This window comes from Bos grunniens, chromosome 19 (assembly GCF_055505025.1).
Source record: "Bos grunniens cultivar Pamir isolate PY7600 chromosome 19, Bosgru_T2T1.0, whole genome shotgun sequence".
In the NCBI taxonomy this organism is placed as follows: Eukaryota; Metazoa; Chordata; class Mammalia; order Artiodactyla; family Bovidae; genus Bos; species Bos grunniens.
Window position 1 is genome coordinate 9,618,791 of NC_141183.1, and position 19,511 is coordinate 9,638,301.

The 19,511-nt window shown below is 61.0% G+C and overlaps 2 protein-coding genes across 31 annotated transcripts in view; one reads left to right on the plus strand and one right to left on the minus strand.

The window, feature by feature from the left end:
* The window catches only part of PGS1 (phosphatidylglycerophosphate synthase 1), a 37,198-nt gene extending 20,169 nt beyond the window's left edge, over nucleotides 1-17,029 (plus strand). For 5 of the 30 annotated variants that reach the window (XR_015147282.1, XM_086356414.1, XM_086356428.1 and 2 more), the window contains 3 exons: nucleotides 7,249-7,397; nucleotides 11,884-12,012; nucleotides 15,133-17,029. Coding sequence is in view for 13 of the 30 variants with exons in the window: in XM_086356414.1 (XP_086212540.1) it covers nucleotides 7,249-7,397; nucleotides 11,884-12,003 (269 nt within the window). In the remaining 17 variants the exon portion in view is untranslated. Of the gene's footprint in view, nucleotides 1-7,248; nucleotides 7,398-9,658; nucleotides 9,962-11,883; nucleotides 12,013-12,481; nucleotides 12,979-15,132 lie in introns of those variants that run through there. The other 25 variants (XR_015147283.1, XM_086356415.1, XM_086356429.1 and 22 more) reach the window with 13 other exon arrangements.
* DNAH17 (dynein axonemal heavy chain 17) overlaps nucleotides 16,115-19,511 on the minus strand; it is a 96,848-nt gene continuing 93,451 nt past the window's right edge. Inside the window, exons 77-81 of the mRNA XM_086356430.1 lie at nucleotides 19,195-19,377; nucleotides 18,380-18,562; nucleotides 18,039-18,182; nucleotides 17,355-17,580; nucleotides 16,115-16,564 (exon numbers count right to left, since the gene is read on the minus strand). Of these exons, the coding sequence (XP_086212556.1) occupies nucleotides 16,317-16,564; nucleotides 17,355-17,580; nucleotides 18,039-18,182; nucleotides 18,380-18,562; nucleotides 19,195-19,377 (984 nt within the window). The 3' untranslated portion in view covers nucleotides 16,115-16,316. The remainder of the gene's footprint in view (nucleotides 16,565-17,354; nucleotides 17,581-18,038; nucleotides 18,183-18,379; nucleotides 18,563-19,194; nucleotides 19,378-19,511) is intronic.

Genomic DNA, 19,511 nt, shown 5'->3' on the forward strand with positions numbered 1-19,511 from the left:
TGATCCTGGATGTGTCACGAGCAGGTGTCTCCAAGCAGGCAGGCTGGCCTATGGGGGTGTGGCAGGTATGTTGGGATTGGCTCTTTTACTTCTGAGAGTAGCAGCAGCGCCTGGGGTGGGGTCCTGGATATAGAGAGCTGGGGTGGGAGGAGCTCTGAGCTTGAGGGGGCGCATGTGCCTGGTGAGCTGCACGGAAGTGCCTTGAGCTCACTGGTGCCCGCCTGCCCTGTGGCTGGGTGGTAGTGGGGGTGTCCCTGGTCCCGGTGGGGCCCCCAGCGCAGCCTGGCCCGGCAGTTCTGAGCGCGCTGTGGATTATTTCCGTGAAGCTGTGCTGAGAAACATGCGGTGACTTCTGAGTTACCGTTGAAACAGAAACACCCAACCTGCTTTTCCAGTGTGTCTCGCCTTTTCCCGGACTGGCCTGCTTCTGCCGCTCCCTCCTGCCCGCCCTGCTGCGGGTGGGGCCCTGCAATCTGGGAGCTGGCTTTGTGGGGAAGGCCAGGAATCCCAGGGTGTGTGCAATTGTGGGGGGTTGGGGAGGAAGGGAGGGAGTGTGGCCGGGGTAGGCAGCGTGGGACTCTGCGCAGAAGGCACCTTGTCCTCAGGGCAGGAGCCGAGCTCAGGTCACTCAGTGCTGCAGGGAGAGACCAGGTCCTTCCCGGCCTAGGCACTGTGGTCAGTAGCGGGAGTCTTAAGTCCACCCCGCTTTTGGCTCATCTTTGGACGGTCATTTCCGTAAGGCAAGCTAGGACAACGAGCAGGCAGGGTAGATGCTGTGTGGCTTTGGACTGGGGAGTGGTGGGCTGGCTGCGGCTGCCTGCCCTCTGCAGGGCCCGTGCTGGGTGCGAGCGGTGTGTCTGGGTTTGGGCCCTAGAAAATCCTTGCTGAGGGCTGAGTAGCTGATGCTATGATTCCCTTCCCCAGGCTGCTGTGGGACAGGCCTGGGCTCATCTTGGGTTCTCCTGCTCCCAGAAGCCCTTGGGTGAAGAGAAGGAGCTGGGAAGTCCCGTTCCTGCTTCTAGCTCCTTGCCTTCCAGCTGTTGTCTGTCAGCATCGCACGCCCCTGGGAGTCAGGCAGCCCGGGGCTCTGGGCCTGACTGTTGAACCTGCAGGCAGCCTCTGCTAGTGATGAAGGAAAGCCCTGCCCTGTCGGGGCCTCTGGAGGTGGACAGGCTAGATGGGGAGAAACAGCCTTCTTGTGGCAAGCGGCCGTGCCGGTCTGCAGGTGCCCACGGACAGCAGTGCAGCCTGGTGGCGGCAGAGCACACGGGCAGGGTGTGTTCCTTGGGGTTTTCTGCTCACAAGTGTTGGGGGAACGTTGGGCAGGGCTGAGCGCCCGGCCGGAGCAGTGCTGCCCAGAGGCCTGAGCAGAGGCCGCTGCACTGGCTGGTTGCTGGTTTCTTAGCGGGCTTAACTATATGGCACCTTTTAACAAGTTGAGTTGCTTCAAAGAACTGGAGGGACCTTCCACTTTTTAAAGCCATGTGCTAGAGACCTCTGTGGCATTGTGGGTTTATGTGGTTAGTTTTTATTTGGAGTCTTGCACAGGACGTCTGTTTGGTATGTCAGGGAGAGCCTGGGTAAACAAGGTGTGGTGCGGAGGTTCCCAGGCTGGGGGTCTCTCCTGAAGTGTGGTTCTCAGCCCACATTTACCTTTGGCAGAAGTGGAGGGCCTGGTTCTGCTTCCGTGTCCACTGGGGCGATGGCTCGGATCTCACTCAGGAGGGAACGTGACATGCATGCTCTTGAGGGTCTGTGAAATGACCGGGTGGTCTGTGGGGGAGGATTGGGGTCCCCGAGGCCATGGCCACGACGCTGTGTGGGGTGGAGGACGCCTTGGTGGGAGGAGGCGTCCGAGGCCGTGGCCACGACGCTGTGTGGGGTGGAGGACGCCTTGGTGGGAGGGGGCGTCCGAGGCCGTGGCCACGACGCTGTGTGGGGTGGAGGACGCCTTGGTGGGAGGGGGCGTCCGAGGCCGTGGCCACGACGCTGTGTGGGGTGGAGGACGCCTTGGTGGGAGGAGGCGTCCTTGTCCCCTGTAGCTCTGTTTCTGCTCTCTCTGGGGGCCAGTGAAGGCGACACTGAGGCTGGAAGTCTCACTGGCATTTTCTTGGCCCCAGGAGTTTTGGGGGTACGGGCAGGGTAGAGGTCCCCCTTCAACATCCATCAGCTGGCAGCTCTTCTTTTTTAGAAATGTTTATTTATTTGGCTGTCCTGGGTCTCGGTGTTTTATGTGGGCTCTTTAGTTGCAGCAGGCACGATCTAGTTCCCTGATCAGGGATTGAACCCAGGCCCCCTGCACTGGTGGCGCGGAGTCTTAGTCACGGACCACCAGGGAGGTTGCTGTCAGCGGTTGTAAGTGCTGTGCCTGTTTTGTGCCAACGAACTTATCATCTCTTTAGGTCTTGGAGAGGCAGCAACTTCAGGGGAGTCCGAGTGACTGTAAAGAGTGTTCTCAGGAGTAGCTCTCACACCTTAGCTTTCTGCCCCGTGGAGACGAGAGGGCCTGAGAGGTGCTGTGTGCGCCGTTGTGGGATTTTGTGCTGGGAGCCAGGGCCACGTCCGTGCTGGGGGGTGTGGGCTCTGCCTGCTGTCGAGGTGTGATTTCATCTGGAGGCAGTATGAACAACAGCAGCGTGTGTGGCGAGGGCGGGGCAGGGCCCCTGGGTTGAGAGATTTCTGGCTCCTGCTGACAGAGGCGCCTGTTAATGGTTGTGAGAACTGTCACTATTTTTACTGCCTTCCCGATAGGCCGCTTGGCACGGCGCCCGGGGTGACCCTGCAGCAAGAATGGGGCAGCTCCGCCCTGTGTGCCGGGCACACGTGGGGTGGCACTCACATCGGGTGGCAGGCGTGCCCGGGGGGTGCCGCTCGCCTGAGACCAAGCCGGCACCAGCTTCCGGCCTCCTGGGGTGTGTCGGTGCTGCTCTGGCCTCGGAGCCGGTGGTGCTCGTCCATCTGAGGGTAGCTCGGTGACGTTTGTGTCCCCTCTGGTTTTTACAGGATCTGAGAACCTTCTGAAATTCACTGCAGAACATTGTGGGGGGAGAGGTGGCAGGTGCTGGATTTTGGGGTTTTCTGGGGAGCTCCTCAGAGAAGGCCTCTAACCTGAAATGTCTGTGTGCTCCTGCTCTAGAACCTCAAAGCCTTTTGCCTTTTTACACTTAATCAACTGTTGGAAGAGGCCTTATTATTCTCATTCTACTTTGTTCACACAGGTGTCTACGCGGGGCCTGCTCGTGCCAGGCGGCATTCAGGGCACAGCGGGCAGGACGCCTCTGTCCTCAGAGGGTGTCCAGTTCATGGGGAAGCAGGTAGTAAGCATCCAAATTCAGCGTCACATCACGGGAAGGACTGAGGAAGACGAGGGCAGGAGGGGGCTCCAGACTCACATGGGTCTGTTGTTAGATGGGGGCTGGGGAGAGCCTTTCTGAGGAGGTGACACTGAGCGGAGACCCCGGGCAGGAGAGGTCTGGGCGGAGGGAGCAGAAACGTGGAGCCCCAAGACCATGGTGGGGGTGTTGGAATGGAGGCTGGGCACCGAGGTGGGAAGGGGCTCGGAGCCCAGGGTGAGCAAGGGCTGCGGGAGCCTGGGGCCACCTGGATTCCCCTGGAGGAGGATGCTGGGCCTGCGAAGGGACCGCCAGCACGCGCAGTCCCCCTCTTTCAAGCGGCGGCCAGGGTGGGGGCAGCAGGTGTAGGCGCAGGGCTGGGGGGCAGCGGAAGGCGTCAGCCTGGCGGCGTCACCTGGTATCCGCGGCACGCTCCCTCCCCAGTGAGACCTGCTGTCCTGGGCGGCGGTGCTGAACTTCAGCAACCCCCACTGCCCCTCCCCAGCACTCTCTCGCCTCCCGCGTCATTCCTGTCACAGAATCTCTCCCTGTTCGGAGGTTCCGGGAACGAAGGATGGAGAGGTTGGGCCCGAAGGTCAGCCCTGGGATGAGGACCGAGGCCTTGATAACAAGTTTATGGCTGGGCTGGGAGCGCTGGGTTTCCTGGCAGGCTCACCCTCTGTGTCCTCACCCCAACATCCTGAGTGGCAGCGCAGGTCTGGCCGGAGCTTCAGACGGTCAGGAGCTCAAGAGGGCCTCTCGATTTCTCCTCCCCGCGTGCACGTTTCCCAGCTGTCCTCAGGGCACAGACCCATAGCTTAGGAGCCCCCAACTTGGTGAGCTTCAGTCTAGAAGGACTCTTGTTGATAGCGGCGCCCCTGTCCTGGGCTGCCGGGGCTCCGGGTGGCGTCCCCTGACTGCCCTGCTGCACCAGCCCCGCTCCGTCACCACACACCAAGTGGCGGCTCACCACTCATGGTCTCTTTTCTTTTTGATGGAGAAAGATTGTGCAGATGAGACTGCAGGGGAAGCTGGTGGGGTGATAGAAGGCCTTCCCAGAGCGCTGAGTAGGTTAAAGGTGCGCTGTCTCTAATCCAAGCACTCACCTGGAGGAGGCAGAGGCGGCAGTGGGGAGAGGAAGGATGAGAAACAGGTGTGTCATGCATGACCAGCCAGAGGGACAGCACCTGGAGACTGACTCTCCAGGGGAGTGCTGAAAAAACAATCTGCATCTTAAGCGGGGCTGAAAAGCTCCTTCAGGGGTCCATGATGAAAACTCGTTGAGAAGCAGTGGTCCTGCGGGCGAGCTGTGGGCCAGGCCGAGTTGGGCCGTCCGCCTCTGGTGGCCGACCCGTAGACTGCCGTGCGAGGAAGGCGTCCCTGCTCAGACAGATGTTACAGCTGAGCGCACGCCAGACCATGCCCCTCCCACCTTCCCCGCAGACCTGGGTGCAGGGGCTTCGGAGGGCACAGGGCCCTGGTGGCAAGCAGCCCTCCTCAGCCTTGCTGCATGACCCATGTTGGTGGGGCCTCCCTGTCCTGGCTCACTGTCCCCTCTCCAAGCAGCTGGACAGGTAGCACCCAGCAGACCCGGCATCTTTACGGGGCTGATCTTGGCATCAGAAGGGTTGGAACAGGGACTTCCCTGGCAGTCTAGCGGTTAAGACGCTGGCTCCCACTGCAGGTGGCGTGAGTTCAGTCCCTGGTTGGGGAACTACAGTCTCGTAAGTTGTGTGGAGCAGCCAAACATGAGAGAAAAAGAGAATAGTGGAAATAGTAACTGCTGGTGGAGATCTCACCTGTCCCGCCCCGCTCCAGCCATAAGGAGAGCTGGGGCGTTCAGGCTGAGCCTCGGGCAGGTGGAGAGCTTTGCCTGCAGAGGACGGGGCCTCTGGAGCAGGGCGCTGGGGCCGGCCTGCCCACCCCTGGGGTCTGGACGTGCGGTCAGGTGAGCCGTGTGCCTGCCCACATGCAGCGGCCCAGCGGGGTGGGGTGTAATCGGTTGAGTGAGACCAGCGGGCAAGCTAGTGGCTTTGATGTGGCCCCTGCGTGTGTGTGTGTGTGTGTGTGTTGGGGGGTGGCAGGCGTATTACAGGAACAGGCAGCTGAGCGTCGTCATCTCTTACCCAAGATGTTCTTGGAAATGCTCTTGTTCTGAGTGAGAATTAGGAAATGGTCTTCTATTTTAGGAGCTTGGTGTGTATCACACGTTGATTCACTCACAGTGCTCGTGTGTGCCTGTGGGCCCTTCGGAAGGGTCCTGTTGGCAGAGGAGAGACTCACGGTGGCGGGAGGGTATGAGGAGGCCGGCCCTGCACCGGGCAGCCTGCACAGGAGCCCAGGACTCAGGCGGCCCCCCTGGGTGTTCCCGGCTGCGTTGTTGGTGCAGCGTGGAGGAAAAGCTAGAGGGCAGGCCTGGTGCCCCGAAGGAGGACGGGAGTCTGGGGCCGCAGGTGTCCTGGAGACGTTAGGTTTGGGGAACAGAAGTAATTCTGATGGGGCCTGGGACTGGGGGAAGGGATGGAATGGGGTGCAGAGCAGGGGATCTGCGTGTTGTCCGTCTCAGGTGATGTTTAGGGTTCTGAGAGAAGCCACGGCTGTCATTACAGAGCTGTGGCTGAGGTGTTATCAGAAGACGGCATGTTCCCGGGGGGGGCGGAGGAAGGAGCTGTCCCCCTGTGGCTGCTCACACGCGCTCTGCTTTCCTCTGGTGTTAATGGGCTCATTTTTTAGCAAAAGAGAAAAAGGGGGGCGGAACCGCATTCTCTGGGCTGGGACTGAGCACAGGCCTCCAGTCTGTGCCGTACTGGCCTCCTGTGGATGTCGCCCTTCTGGCCTGGAGCCCCCGAGCCCCCAGCAGGCGGACTTGCAGCCCTCTGGTGGGCTTCTCCGCAGTCGGCATCGGGCGCGAGGGAGGGGCCTGGGGCCAGCTCACCTGCACGTGGGAACAGCTCGCCCCCGAGTCTCTCCCTGCGGTGCCCCCTGCCTCCTTAGCGGCCTGCGTGTGGACTGCTGCTCCCTCGTCAGGGACCTTCACCCCTCAGTCAGACCCAGGCTCTACCCTCAACATCTGGGACTGAACCCCAGAGGAGCCCAGACATCCTGAGCTGTGACTTGAGGGCCCCCGGGAGCTCCTCTGGGGGAAGTGCGCGGGGCTCATCCCCTCTGCTCTGGCAGGGGCTGGGGGACTAGGAGGAAGGGCAGGTGCCTCTGGGCTGCTTGGCCAGCTGACCTGTTCTTAAACCCAGTCAGGTGTGACCCCATCTGCAGGCTCAGGTGAAAAGGTAGCTGCTCCCCAGCCCAGGGCTCAGCTGGCCTGTTCGATGAGCAGCAGCTGTGACCTGAGCTCTGCTGGGCCTCCTGCCCTCTGGGCCTGTGGAAGGACGGGGAGATGGGACGGTGGCCAGGACGTGGCTGAGGCAGCGTGGAGAGCGGGCAGTAAAGGCCCCGCGCTGTCTGGGAGGGGTGACGGGGGTGTCCAGTAGCGTCGGGGGGTAGGGTGGGGGTGAGAACAGAGCCTGAGCACGGGCCTCACCAGAGAAGCACGCTTCTCACCCTGCGGGCCATGCCGTGCACCGGAGAGGGCCGCTGTCCCCGCGGGCCCAGAGCACTGGGCGCCCTGCAGACCCTACTGGGCCTTCGCCTCCCATGGCAGCCTGGGCTGGGCCGACCTGGCCCCGGGGAGCCCGTTCCCGGGACCCCGCGGGGCAGCTTCTCCCCCAGGTCAGCGGGCGGGGCCGAGAGTGGGCCCTGGGGGAGTCCGTCCTCCAAGGGAGCCCGTCCCCTTGTCCCGGGACCCCCCGGCCTTGCTCCCGGGACTCCGCGAGCCTGCTTTTCCCCCAGGTCAGCGCGGCGCGGAGAGGCTGTGGTGGCGGCCGTGCTCACTTCCTGTCTGCACGTTTCCTTCTCCCTGCAGGCCTCTGGCTGTACCTGGCAGGGAGCAGCCTGCCCTGTCTCACGTTGATTGGCTCTCCTAATTTTGGGTACAGGTCGGTTCACCGGGACCTGGAGGCCCAGATCGCTATCGTCACGGAGAGCCGGGCCCTGCAGCAGCAGCTTCACCAGGTCGGTTGGGGCTGCGGGGCGGTGGGGGCGCAGTCGGGTGCCTGGGGGCTGCCTCCTGCTGGGGCCCGAGGGTGGGAAAGAACCGGGGTCCTCTAGTGTGTGCCGCTGGCCGGCCTCGAGGGAGGCCTGCTGCACCCCTCTGCCTGCACCTGGGGCCTGCCCTTCCCTGGCAGGTGCTCTCCCCAACATCTCGGGGACATTGCGTTTTCCTACATGGGCAGAGAACGCTTTGTTCTCACAGGGATGTGAATACGGCCCTGGTCCCAACCTCTTCTGAGATGGCAGATCAGCTCCTGGGGTAGGAGCCAGGGTCACACAGGACGCGCGCCCAGGTCTGTTAGGGAGCAGCTTTGGGCGGCCTGGGTCATTCTGATGACGACCCTCCCCAGAGGGTCTGAAGCAGACTCAGAGGTGCTTCAGAGTCTGGGGAGGGAGAGGCAGGAGGTGGGGTTGCCACCCAGGCGGAAGGGGCATCTGGGGAGCCAGAGTCTCTGCAAGTGGAGACAGAAGCCGGAAAAAAGAGTCAGCCCTTAGAATGACCTCAGAGGCCGTGCAGACAGAGGTGGTTTGTTTGGAGCTGCGCCGTGGTGAGGGCTCGGACTGTCCTGGTCCCAGACTGCTGTGCCCTCCAGTCAGCATGACGATCCTTTTGCGTTGAGAACTTCGATTCTATTTGTTTTCCTTCAGATCGTTTCACTGGGTAGTGATCTGGTTTGGGATTGACTGCAGGAGGTGGTGGAGGGACTGCTCAGAGGTGTGCCTGGCCAGGAGCGGGGTCCCCTCGTGGTGTGTTTGTAGGGGCTGGTGGTGGTCAGGGCCCCATGGAGGCTGGTATGCCGCCTGCCACCTGCCTGTGTCGGGATGGCGGTGGGGCAGGGCAGGCCCGTTTCCAAGGTGTCTTGGAATTCCTGCATTGTTTTTGTCACACTTGTAATAGGATTTCTTTCCTTGCAGCTGTGAGAGGGGGAGGCAGGCACTTTTGAGAGCGAGGGGGTGGGGGAGGGGTGGTCCTAGGAGAGAACTTAATGCGCTTGATCTGGCTTGGCGGGCGTGTCGTGTGGTCCAGCGAGGACCTCCCACTCCCCTGGGAATAGACTCCCCCGAGTGGCCTTTCTCCCAAGCTGGGGCTGGAGAGTCAGTCACGGGGCGCGGGATCCCCAGCCCCTGCTGCTGGCTGCTAGGGGCCCACGGTTGGTTGCAGGGTGGATGGGGAGAGCGCTGGGCTCCCGGGGACCGGAACGCAGCTCTGGTTCCCAGAGGGGCAGCGGTCTCAGCCTTCTCCTGCGATGGCGGTCTTTCCATTTAAAGCCGAGAATGAGTGCAGATGAACCCCTTTCTGTTTCTACGGGCGTCTCTGTGTTGGATCACCTGCAGCAGCGGCTGGTGGACTCTCGGGACGCAAGCACAGCACCTGTGCACGTGAAACCTGGGTGATCCTTGGGTTCATGGATTTATGACCTTTACGACAGAGCCTCTCCAGGGGAGGTGCCAGCTTTCCTCCTGAGTCATGGGAGCGTAGATAACACCCCCGGAGGCCAGCCCTCAGAAGTGCAGGGGCTGTGTTAAGCCTTTATTCTTGTGTTTGGAAATTACTGTTGCGAAATCCTTGGAGCCTTTGTTGATGGACGAGGAAATGGTAACTGCCTGGTTCCCCGGGATCTGCCTCCTGTGATCTGGGAATCTTGTCAGTGACTGAGCAGGGCCCTGGTGCCAGGAAGGGCCTCACCGGGGCCGAGGGGAAGTGGCGGCGGTTGGGCTCTGGGCGGCCAGCGGGAGACTCTGATCTGCTCAGCAGATCATAGATGCTATGGTCAGGCTTCCAGCAAACGCCCGCCGAGGTTCCAGCAGGGGCTGGCCGGCCTCAGGGCTCTGGGGTGAGAGGAGCACCAGCATCTCCTGGACCTCGGCCTCACTGCTGAGAGCTGGGTTTCCCAGACATAGAGGGGTCAGGGTGCGCCTGGCCCCAGGGCTCTGGGCCTGGGGCTGATTGGGGGGAGCAAGTCTGTGCCCAGAGTCCTGGTGCTAGCCACTCTCCCCCCGCTCCCCAAGTAGGGGGACTGAACCCACATCCTGAATCTTGAGAAAAGTTGGGCCGCTTGTGGTCAGGAGCTGCTTCCCCAAATGACATATTTGGGATATTTTCTTTTTCTTCCCAAACCTGAGTCCCAGGGGCTTTTGTTGGGAGGGTGACAGTCCGCACCACTGCAGCCCTTCCATTCTTTAGAGGCGTGCTCGCTCACCTCTGTGCCTTTAACATGCAGAAAGGCATTTCTGGATAACTCCACCTGTGCACTTACATACCGGGACAGCAGCCACCCTCCGGAGAGGCCCCTGTGAGGCCCGATCCTGGGACTGCCCAGCTGCACAACCTCCCCAGAGCCCAGAAAGTCCCTAAAACCCCGCTGCCTGGGGCCCTGCCATCAGAAGCCACCTCTGGAGTCCTCCTGGGGTCCCAGGGAAGGGCCCTGTCCGTGTGTTCCTGGGCACCGGAGTGGGGAGATATTTTTATCCAAATCCACAGTCCTTCCCTTCACTGAGTACATACAATAAAAACTGAAAGCTTCCTGGTTTTGTTCGGGCAGCACGGTTCCCCACTGGTGACCTAGGGAAGCCTCCCTTGAACAGCATTGTGACCCCGAGCAGCTGACTTCCTTCTCCTTCCCTGTGCGGAGGCTGTGAGGAAACTTAAAGTGTTTCTGGTAATTTAATTGAGATCTTGGCTGCATGTTCATTGGAAAAACATAAAGCTGGAGCCGGGTCTGTGGAGACCGCCGCAAAGCAGCCCCTGGAGACCAAGGCCGGCTCCTCCGACAGGCCCGTCCAGCCGCGGTCAGGGGGCGGCACAGTCGGCTCGGACGCGAAGCGCCAGGGACCCCGGCCCTGGCCCGGCGCACAAGGGATTGAGCATGCAGGCTGTGCAGGAAGACGTGAAGTCGGGCACTAGATTTCCCCAGCCCTTGACGGGAAGAGCTGCGGACAGTCTGTCGTGTTCTGAGGGCGCTGTGTCCCCCCCTCCCGTCCTCACTGGGTCACAGGGGTTGGCCAGGGACACGGCTTCCGTTCCCACCCCCCAGAGGAGAGCGTCCGGCCCCCGGCAGGTCGGGGGGCGGCACTGCAGCACCCCCCTGGGGCTCCTGGTGCCAACATGGTTGGAGTGTTGGCACAGCCAGTGCTGAGGGAGCCTCACTGGGGCGTGGGGTAGTCAGGGTTTCACAGATGAAGGGACACAAGGCTCAGAGAGGGAAGTCACAGCTTCTGACTGCTGCCTCTGCCTCGGGAAAGCTTCGAGGGTGTGTTTTAAAAGAGAGGCAGTTTCTCGTCTCAAAGATGTTTTTATGCGTTCGTTCATTGTTAGCTGCACTGGGTCTTCGTGCTGGGTGTGGGCTTTCTGCGGTGTGCAGAGCGGGGGCTGCTCTCTGCTGCCGTGGCTTCTCTGGTCGCGGGGCGCAGGTTCCAGGACGTGGGCCTCACTGCCCCGCGGCACACGGGATCCTCCAGACCAGGGGTCGAACCCATGGCCCCTGCACTGGCAAGTGGACTCTTAGCTGCTGGGCCGCCAGGGCAGTCCTCTTCTCGAACACCATGTAAGACAAGGCTTATGTCAGCGTTTTTAAACATGAAAGTAATATTCGTTCACTTTAAAATTGAAGGAAAATTAGAAGACACTGACCCTGTCACCCAGAAATAATCACTGAAATTGTTTCGGTCGTTCCTAGCCGGTCTTGGTCTGTGGGCTTACGGAGAGTGTCACTTGGCCTTTTTCTTTTTAAAGAAATCAGGACTGTGTTGTGTGCCCACCCCGTGCCTTGCACTCAGTCTGTGGTGCGCCTTCCCATATCCTCAGGTCAGTGTTTCTCCAGGGCATGGTCAGCTCGTGGTGAATGCCGGTGTGTCATATGGTTTGCTATGTTTGATTAGTTGGTTGTTGGACATTTAGGTGCTTTCCAGGTTTTCTCCATCATAAATGTTGGCGTGATAAATGCGCGCATACAGAAATCTTAGTGCGTAGTTATTTTCTTGGGATAAACTCTTGCACATGGAGCTTTTCAAGGCTTTCGATAACCTGTTGCCAACTTGCTCTCCAGACGGGGACCTGGCCCCCCCCTTTCCATCAGCCGTGTCCGGGAGTGCCTGTTCCCTTGGCCTTCGTCAGCAGGGCTGATGACGTTACCACTTTCTGCCAGCTTGAGAGAAGAAAAACTGTGTCTTGTTTAAAAAAGGACCTTCATTATTTTAATTGCACTGCCTCATTTATCGAGGGTGCACTTTTAAATATTTCCTCCACCAGCTGAATTCCTTCAGCTCTAAATTGTCTGTTCCCCACGCACCTCAGTCTTCAAACTGTAGACACTCGGCTTACTAGCTTTCCCCAGGGATGTTTCACAGGGACGACCTGCGCCAGGGCCCCCGCGGAGCCCCAGGGCCAGCAGGCCGAGTGGCTGGTCCTGGAGCCGCCCTGTGACTCCTGGTTGTCCCTCTTCCCCAGGAGCAGGAGCAGCTCTACCGCAGGGCAGGCGTGGTGTCCTCTGCCACCTTTGAGCAGCCGAGCCGGCAGGTGAAGCTGTGGGTGAAGATGGTGACTCCGCTGATCAAGAACTTCTTCTGAGGACAGCAGGTACTGACCTTGGGTCACTAGGGGCCACGGGCGGTCCTCTCCAGCTGGGGTCCCGGGGCCTCTCGCAGGGGCTTGGGGGCTCTCTGGTCCATCCTTGGTTACCTGCCCAGGGGTGTGTGTCTGGGGTCATGGGTGGTTATCGAAGGCTTGGAAGCCTGCTGCTAATGAGGTGGCCCTTACACCCTCCGTCGGGTCCCAGGGCCGTGGTGGGGTCACGTGGTGGGACGTGTCTGTGCTCGCATGGGGGCCGGAGGTGGCCTTGGGGCCAGGGCCTCATGGCTGCCGGACACCGGGGTAGATTCTGTGCCCACTGTCCGTCGCGGAGCACGGGGTTCTGAAGGCAGCGGGGGCAGAGGGGCAGCACTCATGGTGGGGGCACCCGGGCTTGCTGCCTGGGCTGTGCAGGACGGACGGAGCCTCAGACAGGCTGTGACCCCGTCTCCCCGACACTCCTGGGTTGTGCTTGCAGACACGTGGTGGTCTCAGTGACTGGCGACGGGACTCGCTCTGCCCACCCAGGAGCCTGCCGAGAGCCCCGAGGCCCCGGGCCACCAGCTGTGTCCCAGGGGGGGACAAGAGGAAGCCTCGTGGGACGGCCCCCAGGGCTGCCGTCAGGGGTGGGGTCTCTCCTGAGTGACCCTCTGGGTTCAGATCTCTTTAGACCCTGACCTGGCCCCAGGTGGATCAGTCTCGGGGTGGGACGTTCTGGGGCAGACTCCGCTGGTCCAGCCAGGCAGAGGGGCTTGTGGGGGAAGGAGAGCGAGCAGGCGGGAGCACAGGGTGGAGGCTGAGGAGGCTGAGCGGCCGAGCCTGGCCCGTGCTGGCCCCGTGTGTGTCCTGGGGTCACGGTTCTCTCCTCATCACTTTAAAAGGTTGCATTTTCTCACTTCGTTTTTTTCTCAACATTTTATTACTTTATTCAGATAACACAAAAATTCAGAGAGTAAAAAAATGCTTAAAGGCTGAGATGCAGATGCTTTCCTTTCCCCCAAGCTGCCTCTTCTACCTGCTGCTGTTTCTCTCTCCCCGGGGCCACTCCTCCCCTGCCCCTGGGGTCTCCGGGAGCAGATTTCAAAAACCTCCCAGCCTGGTGTGGCCCACTCCGCACACCTTCAGGTGCTTGAAGAGAGGACTGGTGCTTCAGGTCCAGAGAGGAGGCCTCACGGCCCCAGGGCTTGGCCCTCACCCCTGGCAGGGGCGGGGTGGTGGCAGGGAGTTGGGGGTAGGGGGAGACAAATGGGATTCCCTACCTGCCGTGTCTCCCTGCGGAGGGCTGGCAGCTCCGATGGTCACGTTCGCGCGTGGGTCCTGGGAGGCCGGGGCTCCGGGGCTAGGGGCACCCCATCTGAGCCTGGAGCGGCCCTGGCCCCGCCCCCGGGCCCAGACAGGTCTGCCGGTTCTCCGGTGGGGAGTGGGGTGGAGCCGCAGCCACGCTGCCCAGGGGCAGCAGCACATCAGTTAACACTGTCTTCAAACCAGTTATTAAGTTGTCCTGTGGACGATCAGAGGAGGGAAGCCAAAGGAATGTGCCGGGCACTGGGTTTCTGTTTGGAGGGAGGCTTTCGGTAAACAGCGTTTGCGTTCCTGCAGGGGCTGTGGGCCCAGAGCGAGCCTGCGCCACAGCCGGGCTTGAGCAGTAGGCAGCCTGCTTGCTTTGTGGCTGGGGGAGGGGGCTCCCCTTCTCCCCCTTGGGCTCACCGCAGCCTGGGCCCCTACCCTTCTCCCCCGGGACTGCTGCTGGGCTCACGGCACTTTCAGATGCAGCACAGCGCTCGTCCCAGGCTCTATCTCTGAGACCGGATTGCAGCTCCAGGGTGAATCGTCTCACAGCATGGAGAGAATTTTGTCATCGACTCGCCGTGTGTGATGTAGAATGAATGACTGTCTTATTTCAGGTTCTGGAGGCAAAATTGGAAAACCTCCGCATTCTGTGGTTATCACCAGGGATTAGCATGAGTTGCGTGGTGGCCACCGGCAGGCCTGTGTTCTCCAGTCAGAGTGGTGGCTCTCCTGTCCCTCCAGCCTGGACACCACGGGCTACAGTGGCCCCTTCTGGCCAGCAGAGGCGGTTGCCCGGCATCCAGACTCTGGCCACAACCCCTGCTGCTGAAGGGGCGTGGATCCTCCAGGTCCCTGGGAGGGAGGGTTTGAGGGACACTTTTCCTTCTCCCTCTTAGCCCCACCAGACCCAGGATTGTTGTAGATCATTGGCCCCAGAGGTAGGCCTTCGAGGACTGCTTCTTTACCCATGGATTGGATGAGAATCCTTGGAAAAAGGTTTTTACAAAACTTCAGGATCAAGGTGAACTTAGAAAGCAAGGCCCTTGTTTTCTTGGCGCGGGGAGTGTGGGGTTGGGGGGTCAGGTTCCTTTACTCTGCTTTTAAGCCAGGAAACACTGAGGGTCCAGCACGTGAGGCCCCCCCCCCGCCCCCCCCCCCCCCCCCGGCGTCTGTTTCTGGAGTTTGCGGGCCCTGCTCGCCGCCTGCCTTGTCCGCTTCTCGCTCTGTTTGCACCCGTCCCCTGGGGCAGCCTTAAGGGCAGCGCAGCTGCTTTTCTGAACTACGTGCGTCGGCTTGGCCATGCAGAGTCAGGCAGGTCTGGGCCTTGCTGCTCTCGGTCCTGCTGAGGTCATTCTGGCTGCCGATAGGGACACCGCCCCCCAGCCGTCAGACGGGGGCCTTCCTGGGGCAGCTCCAGGAGCGGCACCAGGGCAGCCACCTGCACCCCTTGGAGCTCAGGGTGCAATGAGATGGGCCACCTCTCGTCCCTTCCCTGCTGGCTCGTGGGCAGGCTGTGTGTGGAGGGCGTGGGGGGCCACCTTTCCTGAACCTTGTCTCCTGTGCTAGAAGCACGGGGGGCTGGGGGCCCTGGCCCTCCTGGTGCCCACTGCCATGCTCAGCCCGGGTTGCAGTGCCCGAGGACACACTCACCCCAGGGTTTCTTGGCTGCTGAGCAGCCGGCCCTCTTCTGCTGACTTGGTGTCTGTTCTTCATTTTCTGATTCTGATTCCTAGATGGTGGGTGGGTTAGGCTGTGTGAAATTTCTCTTATTTCTTGAGGTAGGCCTGTATTGCTGGGATCTCCTGGAAGTCTTAGAACTGGTTTTGCTTCATCCCACAGATGCTGGAAAGTGGCGTTTTATTTTCGTCGTTTCCAGGTATTTCCTGGTCTCCTTCCTAGCACGCGATGCCTCCTGCTGAACATTCCACGTGTGCTTGAAAGAACATACATTCTGTTTTTGGATGGAATGTGCGCTGGTTATCTAGAAAGTCCTACTGGTCTGATGCGTCATTTGAGACAACTATTTCCTTATTGATTTTTCTGTCCATTGTTGTAAATGGGTGTTAAAGCCCGTTGCTGTTGTTACTGTCTTTCTCCTTTTGCACATGTTAACGTTTGCTTTATATGTTTAGGTGCGTCTGTAACGGTTACATCTTCTCGTATTGATCCCTTTATTATGTGACACCCTTCTTTGTCTATTATGCACTTTGCTTTAAAGTCTGTTGTGGTGGCAACAAGTGAGCACTGCTGGGGAGAAGGCGGGAGCTGAAGGACAACGAAGGTGCTGCCCAGCACTGAGCACGTTTACTGTGACCTCTCAGGGCACAGACACGCGTTCATAGTGGTCCCTCCGGTTCCCAGCAATTTCAGAAAGTGGGCAGTTGACAGGGAAGTACTTGAGGTGCATGGAAATGGCCCCTCTTTGGAAACAGTTTGTTTTTCAGATTTCTGGGGCAGGGAGGAGGCATTACCATAACCGAGGGAGGTTTCCTTCCTTCAGAGAAGGAAGGACGCTTTAGGAGACAGAGCCTGTGGAGGTGGCAGCTCCTGTTTATAGGGAACGGAACGCCCTGGCCCCTTAGTGGTGGGTGTTTACATGTAGCATCAGGCCCAAGGGTGGGACTGCCTCCAGCTCTAACCCTCCAGGCCACTGATGGGGGAAGATTAACCCAGCCGCCCCTGTGGGAAGTCAGGATTTGGGTCCTGGGTTGTTCCTCCAGCTGCTGGGAATCGGGGCCTCGCCCCCAGGCCTGTGCCAGGCCCTTGGTGGCCACCAGGCGCCGAGCTGAAGGCCAGCTCCAGTGAATCAGACAAGCCTGGCTCAGTAGCATCATTGTTTTAATCCTATCCACCCCGCCTCTGATTAGTCCAGATGTGCTATGAAGTGCCTCGATTATTTAGGAGAACAAAAAGCAACCATCAGTTCCTGTGAAAATAAATGACAGTTGCAGGACTGGGATCCCAGCTGTGAAGCTGAAGTTGCAGTCAGGACCTGGCCCAGGGCAGCGTGGGCCTCTCTCCAGCTAGACCTGGAGGAGCAGCGCCACGGCCGCTAGGATCCACTTCGCTGCCTTCTCCTTGGTTTTCAGGTTAAAGGTCCAGACGTAGGTGGGACCACGGATGCGTGTTTTGTACACGGGACATTCATAGATGTTCTTGGTCTCCATGCGGTCCACAGGGATGGCCTTGATGAAGATGACGGGCATGGCTGGCGTCAGCTCTTTCAGCCGCGCTTCAGCGATGACTCCAGTCTGGGTGTCCCAGCGAGCTCCTGCAGGGATGGCACACCCGAGGGTCAGGGTGGTCCGTGGTGAGGTGACTGGTTCCCGTCTGTCTCGCTGGCAGGGAGGGGCGGGGCCTGGCTCACACCCCTACCCCTGAAGCGATGTGCCGAGGCCGGACTGGCACTGGGATCACCACACGTGGGGCTGCGAGCAGAGGGTGTGGTGGGGGGCTTCTCGCTGCCAACGTCTGAGGGACGGCCCAGCCCAGCCCTGAAGCCCTGGGCTCCATTGTTTACATTTGTGGTGTTGTCAGGGGCAGGAAACTAACTCCAGTTAAAAGTGACCGATTAAAGCTCCCCGCTCCCCTCCCCTGTGGCGTCTGTCGTGTCCGTGCGCAGTAAACGTGTAGACGCACATTGAACTGTTGCCTCCTTGAACCGGACTTATTTCTACTCACCCTATTTAATGACGCTGAGATTTCCTGTAATTCCACAATAAACATGGAGAACGCCTGCTGCTGTGCTTATCTCTGGGGATGTGGGGAGGGGGCCTGACACCCCCACTACAGGGGTGACATCTGTCGCGGGGGAGGGGCTGGCACTCAACTCAGAGCGGTCCTGTCCGGCTTCGCTTGGTGCAGGACAGGGTGGGGGCTGAGTGAGCGCCGGCCTTGAGCCCCCCGCGGCTGCTGGGACCTGGCCACGTGATGGCCTCTCACGGGGCTCCGAGGAGGGCCAGGCTGCCATGCCCTTGGGTGTGGGGTGGGGCTGGCTTCTGGCCCTCCGCCCTCAGAAGGCACACCAGGCTCCAGGGCCCTGTGCCGCCCGCGCCAGCTACCTTCCATGAAGAGCCCGTAGACGTAGGAGCCCTCCCGGGGGGGCGCAGTCATATCCTCCCGGTTCTTCTTGGTCACCTCCACGGACAGACACATCTTGTCCAGCGGCCACTCGTTCTTCCTGGCCATGGACTGCATGATGGCCGTGAGGAAAGACTGGGGGTTGAAGAAGCCAGCCAGCCACACGGTGGTGGGCAACGCGAAGTCTGTGGTCCAGGCCTCGAGCTCCTGGAGGGGCAGGGGCGGGGCCGAGCTGGAGCCACCCTGCCCCCACACCGCGGTGGGCAGCGGGCCCCCGCCGCCTGCCCGGGTTCCCCTCGCTGGGCGGGGGGCGCTCAGTGTCAGAGGCTCGAGTCTGAAAGGCTGCTGCTCCCTTCCCTGGCCCCCCCCAGGAGGTGGCCGCCCCAACGGGTGTTTCTGGAGCCTCTTGGACCTGCTGGGAGGGCCTCTGCATCTCTGGCCACAGGAGCTGCTCACACCTCGAGCTCACCCTGGGCTTCCTTCGAGGGGAAGTGCCTGCACTCTGAGGCCTGTCTCCCTGAGGTGTGGCCCAGGCGCTTTCGGCCCTGCTCTGACCAAGGCCGGGCCAGCGGGGACCTCGGCACACTCCTGCTCCCCAGCCTTGCCCTTCAGGCCCTGGGGATGGGTTTGCTGAGCGTGCAGTGGCTCCCCGGAAGTCTCCTTACCCTGATGCGGAGCAGCAGGTCGGCGTACCAGGCCGCCAGGCCCATCATGGAGGGGTAGGCCCGGGCCACCCAGGAGTCGGGCACGGTGTCATAGAACAGGGCTGTGGACAGGTCCTCCATGTCGGTTGTGATGGTCAGTTCTCCCTGGGGGACGCATAGTCGCGGGTGCTGGGGCGCTCAGCAGTGATGCAGACCCAGGCGTCACTGGCCCTGAGGTGCCCACTTCTCCAGCCCAGGGACCTCGAGGGTGCGGCTCAGTGGCCTCAGGCTCATTGGCCCATGGCCGAGGGTGGTCAGCCCGCATCTAGGTCCCGCCCTGGGTCCTGCTGCCCCGTTCTGACCTTCAGCCCCAGGTTCAGCTCCTTCAGTGAGCGCCGCATTTCATTGGTCAGGATGTTCATCCTCTCACATTCCTGGAAGGCGACCACCACGTAGGGGGTCTTCTCAGCGGCCTTGGCCATGATCTCGGCCATGTTGAACGTCTCCGGGATCTTCTCTAGGATCTCGTCCAGCACGGCCTTCACCTGGAAGCCAGTCCCCAGCCGGCTCGTGTCACTGGGCCCCAGCCCTGCCCCAGTGCCAGGCCAGGACACTGCCCCGAAGTTCACCTCCAAGCCCAGGAGCGAGGCAGGCAGAGTTGCCAGGAAAAGGGTACCGTGGGGGTGCAGCCCCGGGCTCATCGTCAGGGCCATCTGGCTGTGCCCTCAGGAGCATCGCCGCTCTACCCGGGGCCTTCAGACCTCCTGAAGATGCCTCCCTCCCCCATCAGGTCACCCAGTGGTCGTGGGGTCGTGACCCTGTCCTTGGTGGGAGCTGTCTGCGGGGACGTGCTGGTCACACCCTCAAGGGGTGGCCCCATGGTGGGCCCTTATACCACTGCCCACCCGTAGACCTCTGGTCAGTCATGGGAGAAAAGGTCGTGGGGCTTCATAGCACCGAGGCTCCGCTCCAGTCCAGTCGAGAATCTCGACTTCCCCGTGCTGGCGGGGCAGGGCGGGGCAGGGCGGGGCAGGGCCGGGCTGGTTCAGAGCCCTGGGGAGGGAGGCACTGTGGGGATGGCGCTCTCTAGCTCAGCGCTCGGTGCTTAGTGGTGCTTAGTTTGGGGCCACAGCAGCCAGCTTGTAGGTTCCCTGCCGGGTGGGGGTCAGACACCCACCTTCTCCTCGCGGGAGACCCCAGTGCCAGCCCCCGAGTCTGTCTCCTTGGGCTGCATCTCCAGGACGGTGCGGAACAGCTTCTCCGAGGTGACCGTCAGGAAGCCGATCTCCGCATTGGGGTGCAGGCCGTACAGGTAGGGACTCTCGGGGGGCAGGTTCTCATCGATGTATTCGTGGTAGCCCTGCAAAAGGGGGGCTAGGTGAGCAGGGAGAGCCGCACGAGCTGGAGCCTGCACTGTCCTCGTATGAAGCCTCGTTTCCCAGAACCTTCCGTCCACCCCTTGCCCTCTGGGCCAACCCCCTGTTGGGGCTGCCC